Source organism: Eutrigla gurnardus, assembly GCF_963514095.1.
Source record: "Eutrigla gurnardus genome assembly, chromosome: 4".
Classification (NCBI taxonomy): Eukaryota; Metazoa; Chordata; class Actinopteri; order Perciformes; family Triglidae; genus Eutrigla; species Eutrigla gurnardus.
Genome location: NC_139918.1, coordinates 5,183,800 through 5,207,314, shown reverse-complemented (window position 1 = coordinate 5,207,314; position 23,515 = coordinate 5,183,800). Strand labels below are relative to the sequence as shown.

Sequence of the window (23,515 nt, the reverse complement as noted above, 5' to 3'; positions counted from 1 at the left end):
TGAACTTAAACCAGCTCCTTTACGTCCTGTGTTACATTATTGGACAAAGTGATTGATCCAGGTGTGTCTGACCATTGTTCTGAGGTCAGAAACGCCTGGATTAATCAGTTTGTCCAATAATGTCCACATTTGGGGCAGAAAATCATAACATCCAGTACTACTTACCTCACCATGCTGTGATAAAAAGGAAAATGCAACAACCAAGCTGAGGGTCATTTTTGATGCTTCTGCACATGAGAATGGCTGTCCATCTCTTAATGACTGCTCACTGGACCTGAACCCAGACCTCCTCAACGTCGTTGTCAGTTTCAGGTTGCACCCCATTGCATTCATGGCAGACATCACAAAGGCTTTCCTACAGATATAAATCGCAGAAGAGCACAGAGATGTGATGAGCTTCCTGTGGCTCACTGGTCACCCTGATGCTAAGAACACAAACCAGTGTGTGCTGACAATGACATGTAGTGTTTGGTGTGTCATCAAGTCTATTTTATTTATTTAGAAATCATTATTTATTTATAGGTTATATTTCATGATTTACATTCAGATAGTTGAAGTATATTAGATAGATAGTATTAAAAAATACAGTTAAAGGTTATTTCTATACATGATTTCATTTATTACTGCTATGTGATATTACACATTTAGACCACAAGGAGGCATTTTTTGTTTACTTGTCAGTTGAGAGGAGGTCAAAGTTCGAACCGTATAAGTCTTTTAGCCCATGTGCTATTAATGTGTTTTTACCATGGATCTAATACATCCATGGTTTTTTACTAACATCTGCCATTATTCCAGACCCTGCTTGTGTTCTCCTGCCACTCCACAGAGTTGACACTGTAGACCTGCTTTGCATTGTCTCCTTGACATACCTTACAAAAAGGGATTTAATTCAGATGTTCTATTAATGTACAATTAAATGAATTATGTGCTAAGTCTTAATGCATCAATAGCACGCCAGAATGAACTTAGTTTTGTAAGGAGTAAAGCTGCAGCCCTTATGTTTTACCTGAATCTGCCTTCCTGCAACTGTGATTGTGACCCATAAAAAAAAAGCCTCTGTGGGACAATTTAATCTAGATTTGAGAAGTCTAGGTACATTGGATTATGATCTGGCCTGGTCCAATGTGGTCCAGATGTTTAGTGACGGTAAAATGTGCCTTTATTGCATTTTCACAAATAGAATAAAGGTTTCACCAATGCCGGCAAAGTTAATGTCTTACCTAAAATGTGTAAAACGTAAATTAGTAGTTAGATATCTATGTTAAAAAAAAATGAGGCGACCAAATGAACACAAATTAATAAAATTCACTTGTGGAAAGAATACCGACTCCTGAAATGTTAAGGGTGCCACAGAATGTCAGAGTTGTTCAGACTATCAGGAAAGAAAAGAGAAATAAACATACAAATACTTCCATTGTAATTTATTTATGTATATAACAAATTGATTATTTTTGATGCACACAAACTTCATGGCACATTATAGTGGGTACCATTACTGAATCCACTTTGGACTTGGGTAAAATACACTGTTATGGTGTGTGTATTAGCTGCTGTCACAGTACTTAAGATGAACATAATGATTTCAGGAAAACAGTACAGCCAAAAAAGAAAGAAATGTATTATGCATTTTCAAAAGAAATGTATCTTTAAAAGTGTCTTCAGTTAACAATTCACATTTTTCTGTAAATGTTACAAAAATATCACAGAGAGTTCATTACATTACAAGTTCTCTTTTAATAAATGTTCAAAGGACTCTTCCTGCTGTATAATATTAAAGACATACAGTGAGTTCAGAGATAGATTTCAGTTGAGTGTAGAGGCCATGTTTCCTGACCACCCATGGTCTACCACTGTAAGTTAGCCAGGTCTGCAAGTCTATTCTGGGAGTCACCAACTCTGCACAAACCTGTTTCTTAAAACTGAAACATTACATAGTCCACTGTAGCCTTGTTAATGTCTCTTCCATTGTCCTGGGAGGGAGCCATAGGATTGATGGCTGCCATCAATCCTGCCATCGCCTGTGGTCCCAGAGGGCAATGGACTGGTGGGAGAACTACACCTGTGGACTCTTCACCCAAACTGTCCAGGTTCCTGCCCGGGACAGTTTGCATACCCTATAAATAAGAAATATTGTTGTAACCTTTAGTGTACTTCACAGAACAATCAAGCTTGGCAAAATTATGAATACAGTGCTGTGAAAAGTTTTTTGGCCCATTCCTATCATTTTAGCTATATTTGTCACATCTGTCATGTATTATTGTGCTTGGATTTAACATTGTTGAGCTTTTACCTCTAGATTCTCTGGAGCAGCCACAGGAGTCTGGAGAAGCCCCAAGGTCCATAGTTGATTGGGAGTCAGGTTTTGTTCAGTTCGCAGAGGATGGTTGTCCCATGCACCTGTAAAAGTGTCGAGGTCCATTCGGAGGCGTGGTACAAATACATACTGGGCACAAAATAATTGCAGACTGTTGGAGGGATCTAGCAGCTCATCTTCTTCAAGACTGTGAAGCAGCTCATAGTATACACTTGTTACTGCCATCCACACGTCACGCCACAAGCGCTCAACCCTGCAAGAGGGAAAACAAACAAACAAAAAAATCACACAAAAATAAACAAGTCACAATTACAAAAGGCATTTGTATGCTGATGTTTTGGGATAACCACCTCCATTGGAATTATCCAAATTTACAAGGGCAGTTGCTGCACTTTTGAGCATCATTAATCACTTCCATAGGAACATTTGTTGTGATGTGGGGCACCAAACCCTAAAAGGTACCTTCAAATCCAAAACAACAATACAGCTTATTTTGACATACCTTTGATTGTGCACGCTCTTTCCTGATATGTAGCTTCCTCTGCCACAGCCGCGAACAGTGAACATGCAGTGAGCAATGGCAACATTCTCAACTCCTTGGTCACCTCGAACTCTAAATAATGACAGAAACCAAGTCAAATATTTACAGTTAATAAAATTTGATTAACAAAATAGAATATTGGAGGATCTTGCCATTTTCTTACCTTAATGGAAAGCCAAATTCCTCAACAGAGCTCATGAAGAAGCCAAGTGCAGTTGTTGCCTTGTTATTGTTAGCAGCACTCAGGTACATTATCTAGACGTAGTGACAAAATACTTTAGTGACTGTACAATGGAATATGGTAATACTACAATGAGTTTGTCTTGGAATAAGTGTTTACCTTTTCGTGAATATCCATCAATTCCGGCGAAGATGACAATACCATATCTGACAAGAAAAAAAAAATTATTAAGTGTATAATTTCAACTTCAGATATTAAAAATGAAAAACAAATTACAGATCCACAAGGAGTAATTTTGAATACATTTTGACATTATATGTGCAAATGTAATTTTACTAGGTCAAATATAATTGTGGTAATCTAATCTGTTAATTTAAAAAAAAAATAGCTACACTGGATATGTATTGTGGGTGTCAAAAACTACATTTCAAATATCCACAATGACAGTGTACCTGATTAATTTGTGGTTTGTATCCACATGAACCAGTGAGAGGGGACCCTTTACAGAATACACCCTTCTGGCAACACAGCCCATACATGCCATTCTCTCCAAGATCCCGGCAGAATCCACGCGGTGCATGGATGCTGAAACCTGCTCCCATGTCACACCGTGTCCCATAGCCTGCAGCTCACCTTTCATCAGTCTATAGCCGATGTGTGGCATCCTCAATTTGACTGAGTGCACAAGATTGTCCAGCTCATCATCAGTGAGATTGCTGTATGATCCCTTAACTGATAGCCCATACTCATGCATCCGCCGAAAAACTGTCCTTTCAGTGACACCAAGGATCTTGGCTATGCAGGGGATTTTCAGGTGCATGTCAATTAAGCTTTGCAGATAATCTTTAGATATGGCAAATTTGGGCTGTCCCCTACCACCACCCAGAACCTCTACAGTAGAAGCAGGAGGAGGTCTCTCTTCTTGCAAACGGAGTAGTCTCAAAACCTCAAATAAGGCACGCAAAACATCTTGTGGCAGTTCTACTATATTAGCAAAAGAGAGCAAGAGACCCATGTCATGACCCAAAACAAAATGTTAATGGTCCAAATCCACAGGCTGACGTTGCAGAACTTCCTGCAGCCTTTGCAGCATTCTCTGCATAAAGTGCCTCCCAATTGAAGTTGCCTGTAATTAAAAACATGGTATCTTAATTAGTGCTCATAATGCACAGATTAGATGATGTCATGCTATGATGAATTAATGTACCTAAGAGCATTTGAACAAAACTAATTGTATGTTTTTTTGTTAATCAAAAAAAGGTGAAAAGGGGTTCATAAGTTTATATTGAGATGGTGTTTAAAATTAAATTTTCTGGAGCATCCCTTGCCCAGCCTATGCACTACCATTAAAAATGCACACGTACTATGAAGCTAAATATATGAAAGCCAATTATGGTGACATGAATGTTGATTAACTTGCCATTACCTGTTGGGATTGTGAGTCTTCCATCTCGTTTTACTTTAGAGTCCTCTGGCCTTAAATTTGTGCTCCCTGGCTGAGGAGTGCGATATTGCTGGTGAATACTGTGTTGGCACATTCACGGAGCCTCAGATTCCTAGAAAACAAAACACACCTCACAGGGTTGGAGAAATGGTAATTGGATCATGATAGCTGTACTGTCAGACATCTGAGAATATTATGTATTGCCCCCACCCCTTCTATCAAACATGATAGGCAGCTGGAAACCCTGGACATACCGGTTCTAATGCAATGAAATTAAAATTTTTGGCCAAGGCCGAAATAAATTATAATGCCAATTTTTAGTACAGCTGTGTTTATGGCTATGACTGTGTACTTTTACTTACCTCACTAAAATAAGGCATTGTAATTGCATAAATGAATATTCATGCTTCAAAGAATAAATCAATCACAAAATTATTAAAATATTTATTAATCAATGACATTCCAACAATGCACAATATAAAATAAAATATTTATCTTGACCCCACTTATGAATAACCTGCAGGCCTAACTGACTGGCGGATGAAAGATTGTAAAATTAAATATGTTGTGTATGCCATAGATATATATGTATGCCACTCAGCTGACAGGGTGAGGGCGTCATGTTTCCATGACTACTGACCGGAAACAGACACATGGTACATGTTTACCAATTGTAAAATTGAAACTCTGTGATGTTAACACTGAACACTGAATAGTGGGGAAGGCTCTGTATTTTGTATTTTTCTTTTCTTTCTTTTTAAAAAAAAAAAAAACTCTTATTCTGTCTTTTATTTTACTGTGCTTTTATAGCGATTGATCCCCTTGGGTCTGAAATAAATACATTAAATGTAATAATGCTGAACTTTAACAACAAAGACAAAGGTAATGTTAAGCAGTACACGGGCGGGTTATTTATCGGATGCTGTACTGACCGTAGCCGCGCTAACGGCGCTAACTGATAAACAGATACACAGTGCGTAGGCCTATATGTGGTATCAAATCGGTGAGCCTGAAATGGGCGAAAGACGGGGGGATAGGTGTTTCCCATTAATGAACGAGACTACAGTGGGTTTTCACGGCGCGTCATCAACCCGGAAATCGCTATTCCGTTTTAGCTTAGCTAAGCTAACGTTAGCGCTTGTTCCGGCAGACCGTTGCCAAATCCGCATAACATAAAGCATATACATTTTAACGCCACAAGGTTCTATGTGGAAACCAGCAACAAACACGGAGTAACATACTTACGGGCGGTTTGGGCGGTGCAGGCGAACTCGTTTGCTCCATGCTGTCGGTAGGGAGAAGGTGCACCACAGGCCCGGCCTCCTACTCCCACTCACTCCCCTCTTATAACCTTGAGGCGCGTTCACGCGTCCCTAGCCCCTCCCCTCAGACACTCCCCCCTCCACGCCAAAACCCTGACAGTAACTTGGCATTGAAAAAAAGAACATTGGAACCGAAAACCAGTGAGACTGGGGGGGAAATAGAGTGTAAAAAAACACACACTGAAAAAAGATGGACATGAAGAAGAAATCTAAAGACTGACATTGAAAACTACATTATTCAATGCCAATACTTTTTTTTCAGTGTCAATACAACTTTTATTACAATGCCAAATTTTATTTTCACTGCCAAAAATCGTTATTACAATGCCAAATTTTATTTTCGCTGCCAAAAATCGTAATTACAATGCCAAATTTTATTTTCAATGCCAACTATTAATGTCAGGGTTCTGTCTCCATAGCAGGTTAGGTTCACGGAGTATGTTACCCGGGTAACTGACTCAGATTTATGCTGAACTGGCTTTGTGAAACCGAAAAACCAGAGTTTCCCTCATCTCAGGGTTAACTAACTCAAGGTTTTCACTAAACCTGCTTTGTGAAACGGACCCCAGAACTTCTGAATTAGTTCAACTCTGAGTATGTAAACCCTGAGTTACACGCGTGCTAGCCGATACTACGATCCACCATATCAACCGGGAGAGAGTTATTAGATATTAAGTGTTTATGTAGAAAACGAGCTTCCCTGCTGAAAAAAAAACAGCTTAGACCATCTTATGCTGGTTGATGGTTTTAGCTGGTCTCAGGCTGGTTTAGTTGGTTTACCAAGCTGGTCAGGCTGGTGTGTCAGTAGCTGTGGCTGGTCAGCCAGTCAGGCTAAGCTGGACCTGCAAAACCCAGCTGGTAGGCTGGTGTTAGCTGGTCTGTCCAGCTGGCCAGCTAAACGAGATAAATACAGCTAAATGGAGGAAATCTGTAACTTTGACTGCAAGTGCTGCGGAAGAAGAAAGGAGAACTCTCTCCTTGGAATCCATTCATGTAGCGCCAAACTTTCTCAAGAGTTTATGTACAGCATACGGATGGATTCTTTAGCTGCCGAAAGAGAGCAAACGGACATACAGTAGTTACGGCGGAGATGACTGCATCAGAGCCCACTAAGACTGCAGGAATACTTTTCAGTTTCTTATAGGGCGAGTTTCCGTTAACATCCAAGTTATCTACTTTGCTTAGCTAGCTAAGCTAGCTCATTACTATCATTTTAAAATTATATGCACATCAAAACTAAGCTGTAATGGGAGGGTTTTGGGTCAGCCCTGGGTTCCTTCTGTGTGGAGTTTGCATGTTCTCCCCGTGTAAGCGTGGGTTCTCTCCGGGATCTCCGGCTTCCTCCCACAGTCCAAAGACATGCAGGATGGGGATAGGTTAATTGATGACCCTAAATTGCCCGTAGGTGTGAATGTGAGTGTGAATGGTTGTCTGTCTCTACATGTCGGCCCTGTGATAGACTGGCGACCTGTCCAGGGTGTACCCTGCCTTCGCCCAATGACAGCTGGGATCGGCTCCAGTACCCTTGCGACCCTGAATACAGGATAAGCGGTAGACAATGTATGGATGGATGGATGGGAGGGTTTTGGCTCGTAATGTGGGCATCTGATTTAACAGTAAAGTGCCAAGGGGCCTGTTGGCATTGCTTGAATTGACTGTGATGCTAATAGTTTAGCAACTAGCCTACCTGAGGACAATAGGCTAGTTGCTAAATCATTAGCACTAGCTACTTAGACGGTGCCTGCAGACTAACAGACTAACTAGCAGACATCACTGAGTGACATCTGGAGGGGGGAGAGCTTATCTGAATGAGATGAAAATGAGCACCATTGTGTTTCCTTGCTCGCCAGGTGAGGTGAGGTGAGGTGAGATTTGCAAATCTTTCAGGCCAGTTTTCTCAGTGAACGGTTTTCAGAGAAGCATACATTCAAATGGCCACAACTTCGATTTCTATGTTTTAGACATCATTGGAAAAGCTTAGAAACTACACTTTCAGAATCTGTGAATAACTCAAAATTCCCAGAGGTCGACTTGTTCCTCGTTTTGCCGTGGCTGGTCACATATACATTGCCTTGAAAAAGTATTCATACCCCTTGAACTTTTTCACATTTTGTCACTCTACAACCACAAACTTAAATGTATTTTATTGAGATTTTATGTGATAGACCAACAAAAAGTAACACATAATTGTGAAGTGGAACGAAAATGATACATGGTTTACAAAAATTTAAGCAAATAAAAATCTGAAAAGTGTGGTGTGCATTTGTATTCAGCCCCCTCTACTCTGATACCCCTAAATAAAATGCAGTGCAATCAGTTGCCTTCAGAAGTCACCTAATTAGTTAATAGAGTCCACCTGTGTGTAATTTAGTATCAGTATAAATACAACTGTTCTGTGAAGGCCTCAGTGCTTTGTTAGAGAACACTAGTCAACAAAGAGCATCATGAAGACCAAGGAACTCACCAGACAGGTCAGGGAAAAAGTTGTGGAGAAGTTTAAAGCAGGGTTAGGTTATAAAAAAATATCCAAAGCTTTGAACATCTCAAGGAGCTCTGTTCAATCCATCATCCAAAAATGGAAGAAGTATGCCACAACTGCTAACCTACCAAGACATGGCCGTCCACCTAAACTGACAGACCGAGCGAGGAGAGCACTAGTGAGAGAAGCTGCCAGGAGGCCCATGGTCACTCTCGAGGAGTTGCAGAAATCCACAGCTCAGGTGGGAGAATCTGTCCACAGGACAACTATAAGTCGTGTACTCCACAAATCTGGCCTTTATGGAAGAGTAGCAAGAAGAAAGCCATTGTTGAAAATCAGACATAAGAAGTCCCGTTTGCAATTTGCCACAAGCCATGTTGGGGACACAGCAAACATGTGGAAGAAGGTGCTCTGGTCAGATGAGACCAAAGTTGAACTTTTTGGCCTGAATGCAAAGCGCTATGTGTGGCGGAAAAGTAACACTGCTCATCACCCTGAACACACCATCCCCACTATGAAACATGGTGGTGGCAGCCTCATGCTGTGGGGATGCTTTTCTTCAGCAGGGCCAGGGTAGCTGGTCAGAGTTGATGGGAGGATGGATGGAGCTAAATACAGGGCAATCCTGGAAGAAAACCTGTTGGAGGCTGCAAAAGACTTGAGACTGGGAAGGAGATTCACCTTCCAGCAAGACAATGACCCTAAACATACAGCCAGAGCTACAATGGAATGGTTTAAAACAAAGAATATTCATGTGTTAGAATGGCCCAGTCAAAGTCCAGACCTAAATCCCATTGAGTATCTGTGGCAAGACTTGAAATTTTCTGTTCACAGACGCTCTCCATCCAATCTGGCTGAGCTTAGCTTGAGCTATTTTGCAAAGAAGAATGGGCAAAAATGTCAGTCTCTAGATGTGCAAAGCTGGTAGAGACATACCCCAAAAGACTTGCAGCTGTAATTGCAGCGAAAGGTGGCTCTACAAAGTATTGACACAGGGGGGCTGAATACAAATGCACACCACACTTTTCAGATTTTTATTTGCTTACATTTTTGTAAACCATGTATCATTTTCGTTCCACTTCACAATTATGTGTTACTTTGTGTTGGTCAATCACATAAAATCTCAATAAAATACATTTAAGTTTGTGGTTGTAGAGTGACAAAATGTGAAAAAGTTCAAGGGGTATGAATACTTTTTCAAGGCACTGTAGGATGCTGTTGGCAAGAGGACAGACAATGGCCGCCTCGGCTGGAGGAGAGTCAACGAATGCTAACTGAGTCAGCAAAAAAGATTGATGAATGTAGCTATCAAGCATTTGTTGACAGCTACAGCCTACCTGAATATGTATGGCGAATATTAAAAATGTTCTTTATGCAACATTACCATTCGTTGACTCTCCTCCAGCCGATGCGGCCATTGTCTCCCTCTTGCCAACAGCATCCTATATATGAAACTCCTGCCTGGCAACCCCTCCCTGAGAGCTGTCAATCAAAGTCCACCCCCAAAGTGTCAGGAACTTTCCTCGGGAGTGTGGAAAGCACTCCACGAGTGAGTGGAAGCTGCCTCTCGTACAAGTGTATAATGTGCACCGCAAGCGCAGAAATAACCCTTGCAGAGCAAAGCTGCCTCTCCTTCGAGAGAGAGCAGATCCTCTTGAGCTCATGGGATTCAAATCTACACGCGTTTATATGTGCACATGTAAAATCACATACATCGCTCGTGAGTCATTGTTTTGTGCGCTGGATAAATGACCCAATTCTAACTCCATAGTTCGGTTTCCAAAGGAACTCTGGGAGATGAGGTCCCAGAGGCTTGCCTACAATTACATCTAAACACCAAAGCAGCCACTAGAAACCACGTAACTAAACTCGTATGGATTACAGCTTTAAGTTAAATTTTCTGTTAACCGGTAGCATGCCTGTATACAGTATATAGTATTCCTAATGTGAACAATTACTCCCATGTTTTAATCTCTCCCATATGGGTTTGGTAAATCACACACAAACACTTTCTCAGCACATTCGATGACAAGACACTTGTGGTATAATCTCTGTACTGTAATCAGCTGCATTTGCGATATGTCACCTCATCTGACGGAGGTAATGTGTGGCACAGACACTCCTCGCGGGAAGGCAGCTGGAAGTGTGTAAAATGGGATGAAGAGCAAGGCAAGTTCACTTCCTCCATCTACATCATAAGAGAGAATCTGATGCAACTCTCCCCTAGGTCCATCAGCCAGTCTGACACACCAGTCATTGCGTCTCTTTGTGAGATGTTTGACTTGTCCACCATCCAGAACAGTGTTATTGTGGCATCTTTTGTAACTGAGTACTTTTGAGTACTCAGTCATTTGACTACAGAAACCAGAAACACGGTCACTCACTCTGTATTTGGATGCGAAATATGGAATGGATCTGTGGAGCAAAAATTTGCCCACAATCTGCTTAGGAACATCCTTTGTGCCATGAAAGAACTTGAGAAGACTCCCGTTAGCACTTTCAAAAACGAAGGCAGATAGTGCCCATAGGGGACCCAACAACTTCACGGACTTGGCCAGATGTGTCAGAAGATGTACATTTGAGGTTATGGCAGCCTCCCCAAAAAGTGCTTGAAATGGAATTACAAATTCTAACAGCATCTCATCGGCTTTGTTGACCTCCTCAAAACTAACTTCCTCTTGCAAAAGGAGGTAGATTGCGGAAACAAGAAGTGAAAGATGCTTTGTGTATTTCACGTCTTCCAGAAAAGGCAAACTATAAAACAACAGTCAGGACCTCCACTCTGATGCTTTCCTGTATCTGAAATCTGAGATGGATCTGGGAAGTCGAGTCATAAGGTGTGGGGGTTTAATACTTTGGAGTCTCTCATTTAATACTCTTAATGTACTTGGGTCACCAATGTAATATGGCTCACCCGTGCTCTCAAGTAGAAGGGCTGCATGCTGCCTTGAAACACCCAACAAGACAGCATGCATATAATCAGGTACAAAGCCCCACACAATGTCAAAGCATGGAATATTAATCAATGGAGATTGCCCTTTAATTCCTCTTACATTTTTCTGTAGGATGAGAGCTTCCTCCATGTCATTTAACATGCCCTCTGCATCTCTGTCAGGGTAATCTGTGTCTGTGACAGTGTACTGTATTTGACTTGTCCATTTACAAGTGTGCCTGGGTATAGGCAGAAACCACAGCCAAAATACCTGTTGAACTGTGTACAGTTCTGCATTGTTGGTCTGGCCTTGGAATCAACACAACAGACACCCCCAACTTTGCTGATGACAACTTTCCCATCCTTTCTCCATGATACATCGTTGGTTGCAAGCACTTTTGCCTGATCTACAAAAGGCTTAAGAAAAATCCAAACCACAACCCAGCCAACATCACATGTCTGAATCTCATGTTTGGTGGCAGCTCATTGAGATGAAGGTGAATGGGCCAGATGGAAAAATAGATGTCTCCTCGTCTCCGTGGCGCATTTCTCCGTTTTGTTTATGTATATCGATCAACTTCTCATCCGCCATCTTGCTAGTGACGAATAGAGTTAGGTTTATGCATCGGACGCTCGTATTGGCTCCCGTAGCGGCTTTTACAGCCAATCGGAAAGCCTGATTTATGCTTGGCCATGAGTTATTGTGTTTGCCCAAACGGGAGACACGGAGGAGTTCAAATCAGAGAAAAGGACGGTCACAGTTAGCCAAGGTTGTGCTGATTCTGGGGATGTGTATTACTTGATGATACTGTAAAAAATGACAATTTTATAGGGCAATACACAAAAGCATGACAAGATAGAAAGCTCTCTATGTGGGTCTCAGAGGGTTAATTGATATAAAACAATTCTGGAAACAAGTGTCTGAATTTTCATTCATTGTTTGTTTTGTGTTGCAGAGAGAAGCATGAGGGACAGCAGGATTGGCAGAGCTGTGGGAGTCTGCAAGAAGATTGTCAGCTTGTTTTCGCACAGCTAGAAAAGGCAACGGGCTCTCAGTGCTGCACAAGAGGAGCTCGGACTTCCTCAGCGTAAACTGGTGACTGAATCCCCTACACAATGGGGATCGAGACGGATGATGATTCAGGGCTTCTTGAGCAAGAAAAGGCCATCACACAAGTCTTGGCTGCTGAACGGTCAACCAGGCATCTGGTGCTGAAGTGGCAGGACATTGACGTCCTTGAGGCTGTCAGCAAGACATTAGGACCTCTCCTGGAATTCACAGATGCCCTCTCCTCAGAGAATTATGTCACAATGTTATGCCTGAAGCCTATTCTTCCACCTTTTCAGCAGTGAGCTTCTGCAGGAGAAGGATGAAGATTCAGATCTCACCAAGACCATAAAAACATCAGTACTGCTGGACTATATGATGACCAAATACAGCAATCCAGATGTTGCGGAACTGATCAACATGGCATCAGTCAGGAAGAGATCCTGGTCATCAAAGCCAGAATAGTCACAGAGGGAGAATCTGTGTCTGCCATGCCAAGTGGCCCTGCTGCTGCTACCTCTGAAACATCACCCCAATCTGCTGAAAAAGGCCAGGATCAAGAAACGGAGGACAAACATCACAAGAAGAAACAGAGGAAGAGTCTTGGAAGCTTTTTCAAACAAGCAGCTGCTGCTGCTGAGGTCTCCATCACCATCAGTGTTTCTTACACTGAGAAAATTGAGGCTGAATTAAGCAGTTACTTACTTGGCCAACTGGCAGACAGTGAGAGCAATCCACTTACATGGTGGAAAGTACATGAGAAGAATTTCTCTGTGATTGGTCGTTTAGCGAAGAAGTACCTGTGCATCCCTGCAACAAGTACAGCCTCAGAGAGGGTCTTCAGTACTGGAGGGAATGTGGTAACCTGTCACCGGTCTCTTCTGAAACCAGCCACAGTTAATATGCTAGTCCAAAAATCTCAAGGTGTTAACCATGTCCTCTTTTTTGAAAGAAGTACATGCATACAGATATTCCTGTCAGCCTCGTTCTCCACATTCTTGCACACCAGAGTATTTCAGTGTTGACATGTTCATTGAAATTTTGTTTTTTTTGTTTGTTTTTTAATTTATCATGTCGTCATTTGCACTATTTTGTAACGCAACAGAAGAAATGGTTGTTGCATTTTCTTATAACATTTGTACATTATATGTCTGAGTGAAGTGTTAGGTATGTGAAAACTTGCACTAGTATTTGTGGCATGTTCCAGCCACTGGTAATTTCTACGTACATATTTTTTCATCAGTCGTCACTGATTGGATTTCATTTTCAGTGAACTTTTATTTATTTTTCTTGTTTCTTAATTTATCAGATTGTATTTGCAGTTGCACTACTTGCAGAAGGCAGGATTCTACTGCCTGTGTGCCAAAACGTTTTAATACATTTTTAATAAATAATAGACTCTGTTGTCACATTTCAGACTTGTTTGTTTGGTAGGGGGGTTGCTCGGCCCACCACACACCCGTCCCGGTACGTTTGTGTTTCTGGTGCTTTTCTAACGATTCTGAATGACGACGCTCTAACAGTAAAAGCAACTCTGTCGCACTCTGGAGCCCTGGCTTCCTCTTAAACGGTCCGTGTGGAACAATGATTCCTGCTTAGCATAATGCCGAGATAGGAATTTAACAAAGCTTCGAGGCAGTTTTTTTGCTTCATGCATTTTTTAGAATCGAGTTACTCGTATAACTCGAGTAATCGTTTCAGCCCTGGATATGACGTTGATGCTGTACCATATAGACCTAATGTTAGTGGAAAGGAGAGAAATGGCAGTGTTTTGCATGTTTTAACAAATGACCTTAAATAACTGCAAAAACTGTAACTCTAATAAATTGCAGAGCGTCAGACAACAAATTAATATAAAATATTAAATTAGTCTTTCAGAATAATACATTTGAAAACTAATTTTGCAGCTTATAATTTAGTCAGCCATTAGTCGCTAATGTTATTGTTTGACATTAAACTTATGAGACCTGCTGGGAACCACATTTTGATCATTCTTTACTGTCAAACTTACAGTTTTTTTTTAATACAGTATCCAAATTCATTTCAAAATGGGTAGGTTGGACAGTTTCGTGGTGTATTTACTAAAATTCTTACATCTAAATTTGCTACAAATCAAATGCAAACAACATATATAAAGCGAAAGCTGCAGAGGACAGTGATGATTAATAAATTAAAAAAGAAAAAAAAATATAAGGGGCTCCCACACCATCCCATCAAATAGTAGCTACACTGGACTTTCTTTTTTTTTCTTTTTCTGTTCTCTGTCGATTGGACCCCCTCCAGACTTTGTTACATGATGAGACTGCTGTTCACTCGTGATGAACAAATATGGACACGTGTGCAGACACACACGTAATCTGTATGCACTGGACTTCACCTCTCTGTACCACCTACTGCTGTAACATAGTATGTCAAATGTCACAAGTGTAAGAAAATGTTAAAAAGCAATTGACAAGAAAAGACTATGATGTTGATTTTTTTTTACATTTTTTTATTCTTTGTTCTTTTTACTTTCTATTTTTTTTTTTATTTTTTTTTTTTTAAATTTTATTATTATTATTTTATTTTTTTTATTTTTTCTTTCTTTTCCCCCCTGTGGGTAATGGGGGCGGCACTAGATAAGCCTCGGCTTCTCCCGCTTTCCCTTTCGGCCATGTGTATTCATGTTTACTGTGTGAGCAAGATGTGTGATGATGACTAAATGTACATGCCCGAAATAAACAAATAAATAAATAAATAAATAAAAATAGTTCCCCCCCCCCAACCAATTACAAGTCTCTGCAAGTTTTTTAGGTTTTATAGCATCTTTTAAAGAACCAGGGAGCTCAGATGAAAAACATTTGTCCTTTGACAAATGATAATAAGCAATTAAAGCATATACTACAGTGTATTTAATAGTCTAACAGCGCAAAACTAACATGTGTATGTTTTACACAAAAGAAAAGGGCAATATTTCTGAATTTGCCTCCTATTAAGTGTGATACGTCTATGTCACTGATGTTTGTATTATTGATTTGTAATTTGTATTATTTTATCTTGTAATGTACCATTTGTACCATAATCCCTTCACGTTGCAGTCTCACTTGCTTGTTTGTTATTTCATTTCATTTTTATAGAAATCCACCAAAGAAGCAAAAGGAGGGGGGGAAAAGAAAAAGCCTCATGGAAATTTTGGCAGAAAAAAAACAATCCTCTTTTCACAAGCAAGAAGAGAAAGAGGGAGGAGACTCTCTCATCAGACAATGGGTGCAGTCGAATAGTCTTTTTTGCTTAGGAAGGTTCCTAACTGAAGAAGTGACCTGGAAGTAAACAAGTGGCCGCCATGATAAGAGCCGTTCGAATTCTCTAAATGCAAAGGAAAGGAGCTCCAATGCTTCCTTTCAGAGCTCCTTTAGCATAGGATGCAACGGACCTTCCTATGCGATAGGAAAGGAGATCATGCCGACCCACAATTCTTTGCGAGAGCAACATTTAAAGTGCCGCACACCTCGGCCGTTCATGAAAACAAACAATATGCCTATTTGCATATTTAACAATTACTTTCAAGCAGACATATAGTAATTGGAATAGTGATGATAAATGTGTGTGGATAGTGATAATTGAATGGTATTTTTTATTATTATTTCAATCATGTTACAAATGTTTGACAAAAACGAAACTAAAACCACAAATGAAACGTAAATAAAGCAACCGGTCAAACAGGAAGGAGGAGCTCCTGGACCTGAAGCCGGTCAGTGAACCAGCTGTTGATAAAACCAACATGTGGAGAAGTGGACGATGCGCTTTTTGTAGTCCATTATTGTAGTTTATCCAGCGCAGATGCACGTCAATCGCCGGTGCCGATCATCAGCTGTCAATCATCAGCCGCCGCGTTTTAATGACGTAGCTTAGTGAGAGTCCGGTCGGATTCTCTGAGCACCGCGGTCGACTTTTCCTAAGTCCTTTTGAGTTCTCCTATCGCCTTTCCTTACCCCCGTGACGTTTTCCCCAGAGGTCAAGGAATAGGAGTTAGGAATAGGAGTTAGGACCTTATTTTTTGACTATTCGACTGCACCCACTGATGAGGATATAGGAGTTCTTCAGAAAATATATGATGAGCTGAGAGCGAAACACAATCAAATGCAAAACAAGCAACAGAATTTGAACATTACAAACAAAAGTGAGGCTGTGGCGTTGACAGGATGCTCAATTGGTACTAATGGGCCCAAAGTGTGCCAAGAAAATGTCCCCACACCATTACACCACCACCACCAGCCTGAACCGTTGATACAAGGCAGGATGGATCCATGCTTTCATGTTGTTGACGCCAAATTCTGACCCTACCATCCGAATGTCACAGCAGAAATCGAGACTCATCAGACCAGGCAACGTTTTTCCAATCTTCTATTGTCCAATTTTGGTGAGCCTGTGCGAATTTCTAGCCTCAGTTTCCTGTTCTTAGCTGACAGTAGTGGCACCCGGTGTGGTCTTCTGCTGCTGTAGTAGTGCTGGGCGGTATGACCAAAAATGTATATCACGGTATTTTTCAAAATTACATCGGTTTCACGGTATTTTTTTTTTTTCAAGCACGACTGGGTGTTAACCTCATTTTCTAATAATTTAGAGAATAATTACTGCAGCAAATTGGCTTGGAATGACATATTTTACTGTCATGAGAAAAACATTAATGTCCACACTAGTATTAATGATGTGAAGGAATCAGAATGCATGACTGTTGCAGTCAAAATACAGAACCCTTTATTGTGCAAGTTTTGCAACTTTTGTAAACCAACTGGCTACAAAATGTAAACAATACGTCTCCTGTAACTGCAAAATGAAGACTTCTTTATCCACTGAACATAAATTAAGGCAACATCCATAAATAATATTGAAACAAATAAATAGAAAAAATAAATAGTTCCACCGTTTGCTTTTCTTGTCGTAGGCAGTCCCCCTAGCAAATGCGTCTTTGAGTGACATTTGACTCATCTTTTCTCCCGCAGTGCCAACTGCGGCTACAACTTTAGCCCGACAGCATTTGCAGAATATTGTTGTTTGTTCGACGTCGGATTTTTAAAGCCGAAGAATTTCCAAACAACAGACACCGCTCCTCTTTTCGGCACAAGTTCTTTTGTTTCATTGCTTGCTCGTTCTGAAACTTTCGCCGTGTTTATCCATTTTTTCACTGCTCAATGACGTCCGTACGCTCAACATAGACTGTGCTCTCACATGCTGCTTGTTTGGTGCAGCTGCTAAACAGCCCCCTCTCAAACAATGTCCGGTGGCGCGACGTTCCGCCACTCTGTGTTCCCAACGTCCCTACGCTACACACTCACCGGTATTGGGGTATATGAAAAATTCATATCATAAAAAAAACCCCACCGGTATTCGGTATGAACCAGTATACCACCCAGCACTATGCTGTAGTCCATCCGCCTCAAGGTTTGACGTGTTGTGCGTTCAGAGATGCTCTTCTGAATACCTCGGTTGTAACGAGTGGTTATTTGAGTTACTGTTGCCTTTCTATCAGCTCGAACCAGTCTGGCCATTCTCCTCTGACCTCTGGCATCAACAAGGCATTTGCGCCCACAGAACTGCCGCTCACTGGATATTTTCTCTTTTTCAGACCATTCTCTGTAAACCCTAGAGATGGTTGTGCGTAAAAATCCCAGTAGATCAGCAGTTTCTGAAATACTCAGACCAGCCCATCAGGCACCAACAACCATGCCACGTTCAAAGTCACTTAAATCACCTTTCTTCCCCATTCTGATGCTCCGTTTGAACTGCAGCAGATCGTCTTGAAAATGTCCATCCATCCATTGTCTACCGCTTATCCTGTATTCAGGGTCGCGGGGTCTTGAAAATGTCTACATGCCTAAATGCATTGAGTTGCTGCCATGTGATTGGCTGATAAGAAATTTGTGTTAACGAGCAGTTGGACAGGTGTACCTAATAAAGTGGCTGGTGAGTGTATGTCATATCTTTAAAAATGGTTATGTCCGCGATATGAAATGTTGAAAATGCCGGAGATTATTGTTTAGATGCGATCGGTAGGAGAAACGGTAATTTACTTCTAATTAATCAAAATCCTCTCCCGACGTAAAGCTGCTGGAATCACTTTTATTTCCTTTTAGTTCAGATTCCGGAAAAAGGCGGAGACATGTAGGAGAAACTCAGAGTTTGTTGAAGCAAACCTGCCAGCGAGCAGGTTAGGTTCAGAGTCAGTTACTATGGTAACTGACCTAAAGGTTGAGCTACCTCTAGGTCAGTTACTATGGTAACTAACCTAAAGGTTGAGTTACCTCTCTTTCTGGAACGGAAAACTCAGAGTATCCCTCTTCTCAGGGTTAACAAACTCAGAGTTTCAGGAAAACCTGCTTTCTGGAACGGGCCCCAGCACAGCTGAGTCATCCTCCACCCTTCAAGGTACTCTGAGAGAGCGAGGAAACATCCTATATAGCCACTCTCATGCTACAGGTGCACTCAATGGTCTAATTGGCATAATCAGACCCAACCCTGCCCATGCAGTGGCCTTGTTCAGGATGGTCTTGGCTTAGATTTGACTTGACTTATCACGCTGACGAGAGCTGCAGGTGTCAGAGGGGGTGGGCTATAAAAGAGACTGTAGCCAAACGGTGTCGAGTCGAACAACAAAGTCAACGTGACTATGTCGGCTCTCGCGGCATTTGCGTTCTTAGTTGCAGACGAAATGATGGAACTATCGGTGCTTTTTCAAGAGGGGTATCTCGGCCAGAGAAGGTGAGTTTTTAAAAATTTGCAAATACTAGTAAACTATGTTGGATTTCGTAACGTGTGTTATTGCTCACCCTTTCTGCAGCCTGGAATATATTTCATTTTCGTCCTGTAGGCTAAGCCTAATAGGTTGTTTAAGCAATTTGCAGTAAGGCTTAGGCATGTGCTGAATCCTTTAACCCTCTGAGACCCACATAGAGAACTTTCCGTCTTGTCATACTTTTGTGTATTGCCTATAAAATTGTCATTTTTTAGAGTATCATCAAGTTATACAAATCCCAAGAATCAGCCAACCTCAGCTAACTGTGTGTATCACTCAATAAATACTTATATACACTATAATAGGGGATTTTAGCCCATATATTAAAAATAAATAAAAACGCACCTTAAATCTTTACACATTTTATTAAAAAAAGGACTGCAAACCATTGTAAGGAAAGAAAAGCTCAACATAGAAAGTTTAACACACTTGTTTGGATTGTTCTAGAAGTTATTTGAAGCTTCTAGCTGCTTTTGTCTCTGAAATATGGATATTCATTTGGGTAGTGTCCATGGGCATTTTTTTTGCCAGCAATGGTCCTTTCCTCTCCCTGCCCTAAATATGTGTGTATATAGTTTAGTTTAGTTTAGTTTATTAAGGATCCCCATTAGTCTACACCGCAGTGGAGACTATTCTTCCTGGGGTCCAGGCAAAAAACATCACACAATCACAAAACAAAAGATTACAATGCAGGACAGCATGATCAATAATACAATTTTGTAATACAAAAATAGCAACAACAAAAAACAAAAAAAACAATAACTTAGAGTTTACATAATAATGTTCATACCAAAGATAAAGCGCAATATAAATATATATATTTTTTTTTTTTGCAAAAATAAAACAAAGAACCAATGGCCTACAATATACACATTAGTGTACCAAAGACAAACAATATTCTAAGTGACGAAAAAGTACCATAATGAATCAAATATGACAAAGTACATACAAAATCAAGATAGATACCAATATAAAAACGGGTTAGATAACCAGAAACAAAAATAAATTTAAGCAAAAAATAAGTCAAAAGAAGATAAATGAACCAGTCATGACATTAGGTACAATCTAGAATAATCTCTTTCCGCAAAACTTCTTAAACCCACTCTACTGGTGATTGATACCAGATATTGTGGAAGTCGATTCCAATAAGTGATTGCCCTATACATAACAGTCTTTTTCAAAACATCAGTTTTGGGTTTAAGTTGGGTAAGAGCACCTCTCAGGGCTAGCCTGGTACCATAGTTGTGACTGTCACTAGCATGCAACAGCTGAGAATACAGATAAGCAGGTTTATGGTATGTATAGATGTTTTTAAAAAATAGAATCAAACTACAAGCTAATCTTTCACCAACTCTCATCCATGACAATTCATTATGCATTATCTCAATGCCGGTCCTAAATGAGCAATGGAGAGCTAGTCTCGCAGCTCTGTTTTGGGTAAGCTGGATTTTATTTAGTTCTTGTTTAGATGCATTAGACCAGATTGCTGGGCAGTAGTCAAGATGTGACAATACAAGGGATTGTATAACTTGCTTAGTAGTTGTGTTAGTTAAAAAATAGGCACTTCTTCTTATGATTGAAATGCCTCTGCTCATTTTTGTTACTATGTTATTAATGTGAGTGGCCCAAGATAGTCTTTCATCTATTGTAACTCCCAGCAATCTGGCCTCTTTAACTTGTTCAATATGAACTCCATTCAAAGAAACACTTAATATGCGTTCCTTTCTCTGAGCATGATTTGAGCAAATAACAAGACATTTTGTTTTGGAAATATTAAGTTTCATCTTATTTTCAGTAACCAATTTAGAAATCCGCATGACCTCGTCTTGTAGTATACTGCTCAGGTCTGTGCAATTATCTGCATAAGCATATATTGTTGTGTCATCCGCATAAACTGCACAGCAACCATTCTTTAAAATACATGGCATATCATTTACAAATATTGAGTATAATAAAAGGTCCCAGGCAACTTCCCTGGGGAATACCACAATATAATGTTTTAATACTTGAAAGGGTTCCATTGAACATGACACATTGCTGTCTGTTGACTAGGTAGCTTTTCATCCAGTTAATAGCTGAGAGTTTAAAACCATAAGCAGACAGTTTTACAAGTAGTAGTTTGTGGTCAATAATATCAAAAGCTGCACTAAAATCTAATAGCACTGTGCCAACTAATAATTTACTGTCAATCTGTTAATTGTGTGAGAGCTGTGCATGTTGAATAGCCAGTTTTATATGCATGTTGAAAGTCTGAATTAATGTTATTCATAGAGAAATAATTTTGAATTTGCTTAAATATGATTGTTTCCATTAATTTTCCTAATACCGGTAAAATGCTAATTGGTCTACTATTCGATCCAGTGAATGCTTCTTTCCTATTTTTTGGTAGAGGAGTTACTCTAGCAACCTTCCATACTTGAGGATAGATTCCTTCTTTAAAACTTAAGTTAAAAATATAGCATATAGGACTGGCTATTATTCCAGCTGACAACTTTAAGAGTCTACTGTCTAGATTATCATGACCACAGGGTTTGTCAGATTTCAATTCAGACAATAGATTTTCAATTTCCAATATACAGTATTAGTGACTGAAAATTCCAATTTGCATTCTTTGTCCTGCATGATATCATTTTTAATAAGTGATTCAGATAGAATACCATTTACAGGCAACATGCCATTTCTTATAGTATCAACTTTACTTATGAAATAATTGTTGAAATAATCAGCAATTTCTTTGGGCTTGGTGATAAAGCCTTCACCTGACTCAATAAATGTTGGTGTTTTGCCCATTTTATCTCTACCCATGATTTGATTGAGAGTACTCCAGAATTTTTTGCCATCATGTTTAATTTCTTCAATTCTAGATTGGTAGTACACCCTTTTTTTCTGTTTATTTAATTTGGTCACTTTGTTTCTTAAAGAGCGATATGCTAGCCAGTCCTCTGAGCAACCTGAATCTACAGCAACTCTTTTCCGTTTATCTCTATCTTTCATCGAGCTTCTCAGGTCAGAGTCAAGCCAAGGGGCTTTGACAGATCTGACGGTGAGCTTCTTGATGGGTGCATGCTTATCACAGACAGAGGAAAATGACTTCATGAATTCATGCAGAGCTGCTTCAGTATGCTTTGACTCAAATACACTGTCCCACTGTATGTTCTGTACGTCTTCAATCAAGGCATTATCACAGAAATGTTTGTAGAGTCTCTTATATATAATTTTAGGTCCAACTTTGGGGACTTTCACTTTTCTTGCCATAGCAATCATGTTATGATCACTAAATCCAATTGGCACTGAAACGACCTTTGAGCATTTATCTACTGAATTAGTAAAAAGATGATCTATGCAAGTTGAAGACAATACAACTGAATTGTTCATATTTATTCTGGTTGGTAGATTTATCATTTGAGCTAGGTTACATACGGTGGCAGTGTCATTAAGCTTTCTTTTCATAGGGCAGTTTTTTGAGAGCCAGTCTATATTTAAGTCTCCTAAGAAATTAATTTCTCTGTCTGTGTCAGAAACATTCTGAAGCATTGCACAGATTTTTTCAAGATATGCTGCATCAGAGGAAGGTGGTCTATAGCAGCAGCAGATTAGTAATGGCTTTAGATGTGGCAGGTGAACCTGGATCCAGATTGCTTCTACATCTTTCAAGTCAAGATCTCCTCTTCGTTGTATTGGAATGTGGTCTTGTACATAAAAGGCTACTCCTCCCCCGTATCTGTTTCTATCAAGTCTAATTATTAGAGTTGAGCCGGATACTCGGCTGAAACGAGTATCCGGTACGGATAAAGCACTTTTGCCGAGTACGAGTATTATACGAGTAATACGAGTCAATATCTGTGCTCGGATTAAATAAAAATCCTCATTGGGTAGCTGACTGTGTCTGCGTCCTGTGATATGCTACAGCCCCTCCCCTACACACTCGCAGATGTGTTGTTGTGTCCGCTCTGATCACTCACACACAGAACAGCTCTCTGTCTCTCCCTCAGTCACTCAGGTTCGCGGGTCGTTTTCCGTTAATGTTTAGGGTTTCTTTCTTCAGCTTCAGGTTTGTTATTACTTAGGTTGGTAATTACTTATGAACTAGTAGAGTTCTGGTACTTCGTTCAGACGTGGTGCCGACTCGCGTTGCGTCTCTGCCTGTCGGAGATTTTTCTTTTTCTTTTTTTAACCGTCATCTGGCTGCCTGGCTCTAACACTTTCTTGCTGTATTTCGTGAAAAAATAAAGCTGGTAGTGGTATAAATATTGAAAAACTGCATAACCTGGAGCCAGGTGACTGGGTCGTGGTCCGAGATCTGAGAAGGAAAACTTGGCGATCACGAAGGTGGAACGGGCCCTACCAGGTGCTGCTCGTCACAGAAACTGCAGTAAAGATCGCAGAGAGAGCCACCTGGATCCACGCCAGCCACTGCAGAAGGATCCCAGAGCCATCAGCCGACGCTCCTACACAGGCCGATCAGAGAGAGCAAGATGG

At 40.4% G+C, this 23,515-nt stretch overlaps 1 protein-coding gene and 1 long non-coding RNA gene across 3 annotated transcripts; both read right to left on the bottom strand.

Moving 5' to 3' along the window:
- Positions 1-1,414: 1,414 nt before the first annotated feature.
- LOC311012161 (uncharacterized protein) lies at positions 1,415-3,095 on the bottom strand. The gene is made up of 4 exons (XM_084007498.1): positions 3,022-3,095; positions 2,820-2,930; positions 2,294-2,570; positions 1,415-2,117 (listed from the first exon to the last, which is right to left on the bottom strand). Exons 1-4 carry the CDS (start codon positions 3,054-3,056, stop codon positions 1,917-1,919), a joined length of 624 nt encoding a protein of 207 aa, XP_083863624.1. The 5' UTR covers positions 3,057-3,095; the 3' UTR covers positions 1,415-1,916.
- Positions 3,096-3,203: 108 nt separating this feature from the next.
- LOC311012535 lies at positions 3,204-5,918 on the bottom strand. Of its 2 annotated transcripts, XR_014597048.1 has the most exons (4): positions 5,729-5,918; positions 4,466-4,595; positions 3,492-4,165; positions 3,204-3,245 (listed from the first exon to the last, which is right to left on the bottom strand). It is a non-coding gene; the product is annotated as an uncharacterized lncRNA (long non-coding RNA). The 2 variants fall into 2 exon arrangements; XR_014597049.1 differs by having other exon boundaries at positions 3,210-4,165.
- Between the last annotated feature and the right edge of the window lie 17,597 nt (positions 5,919-23,515).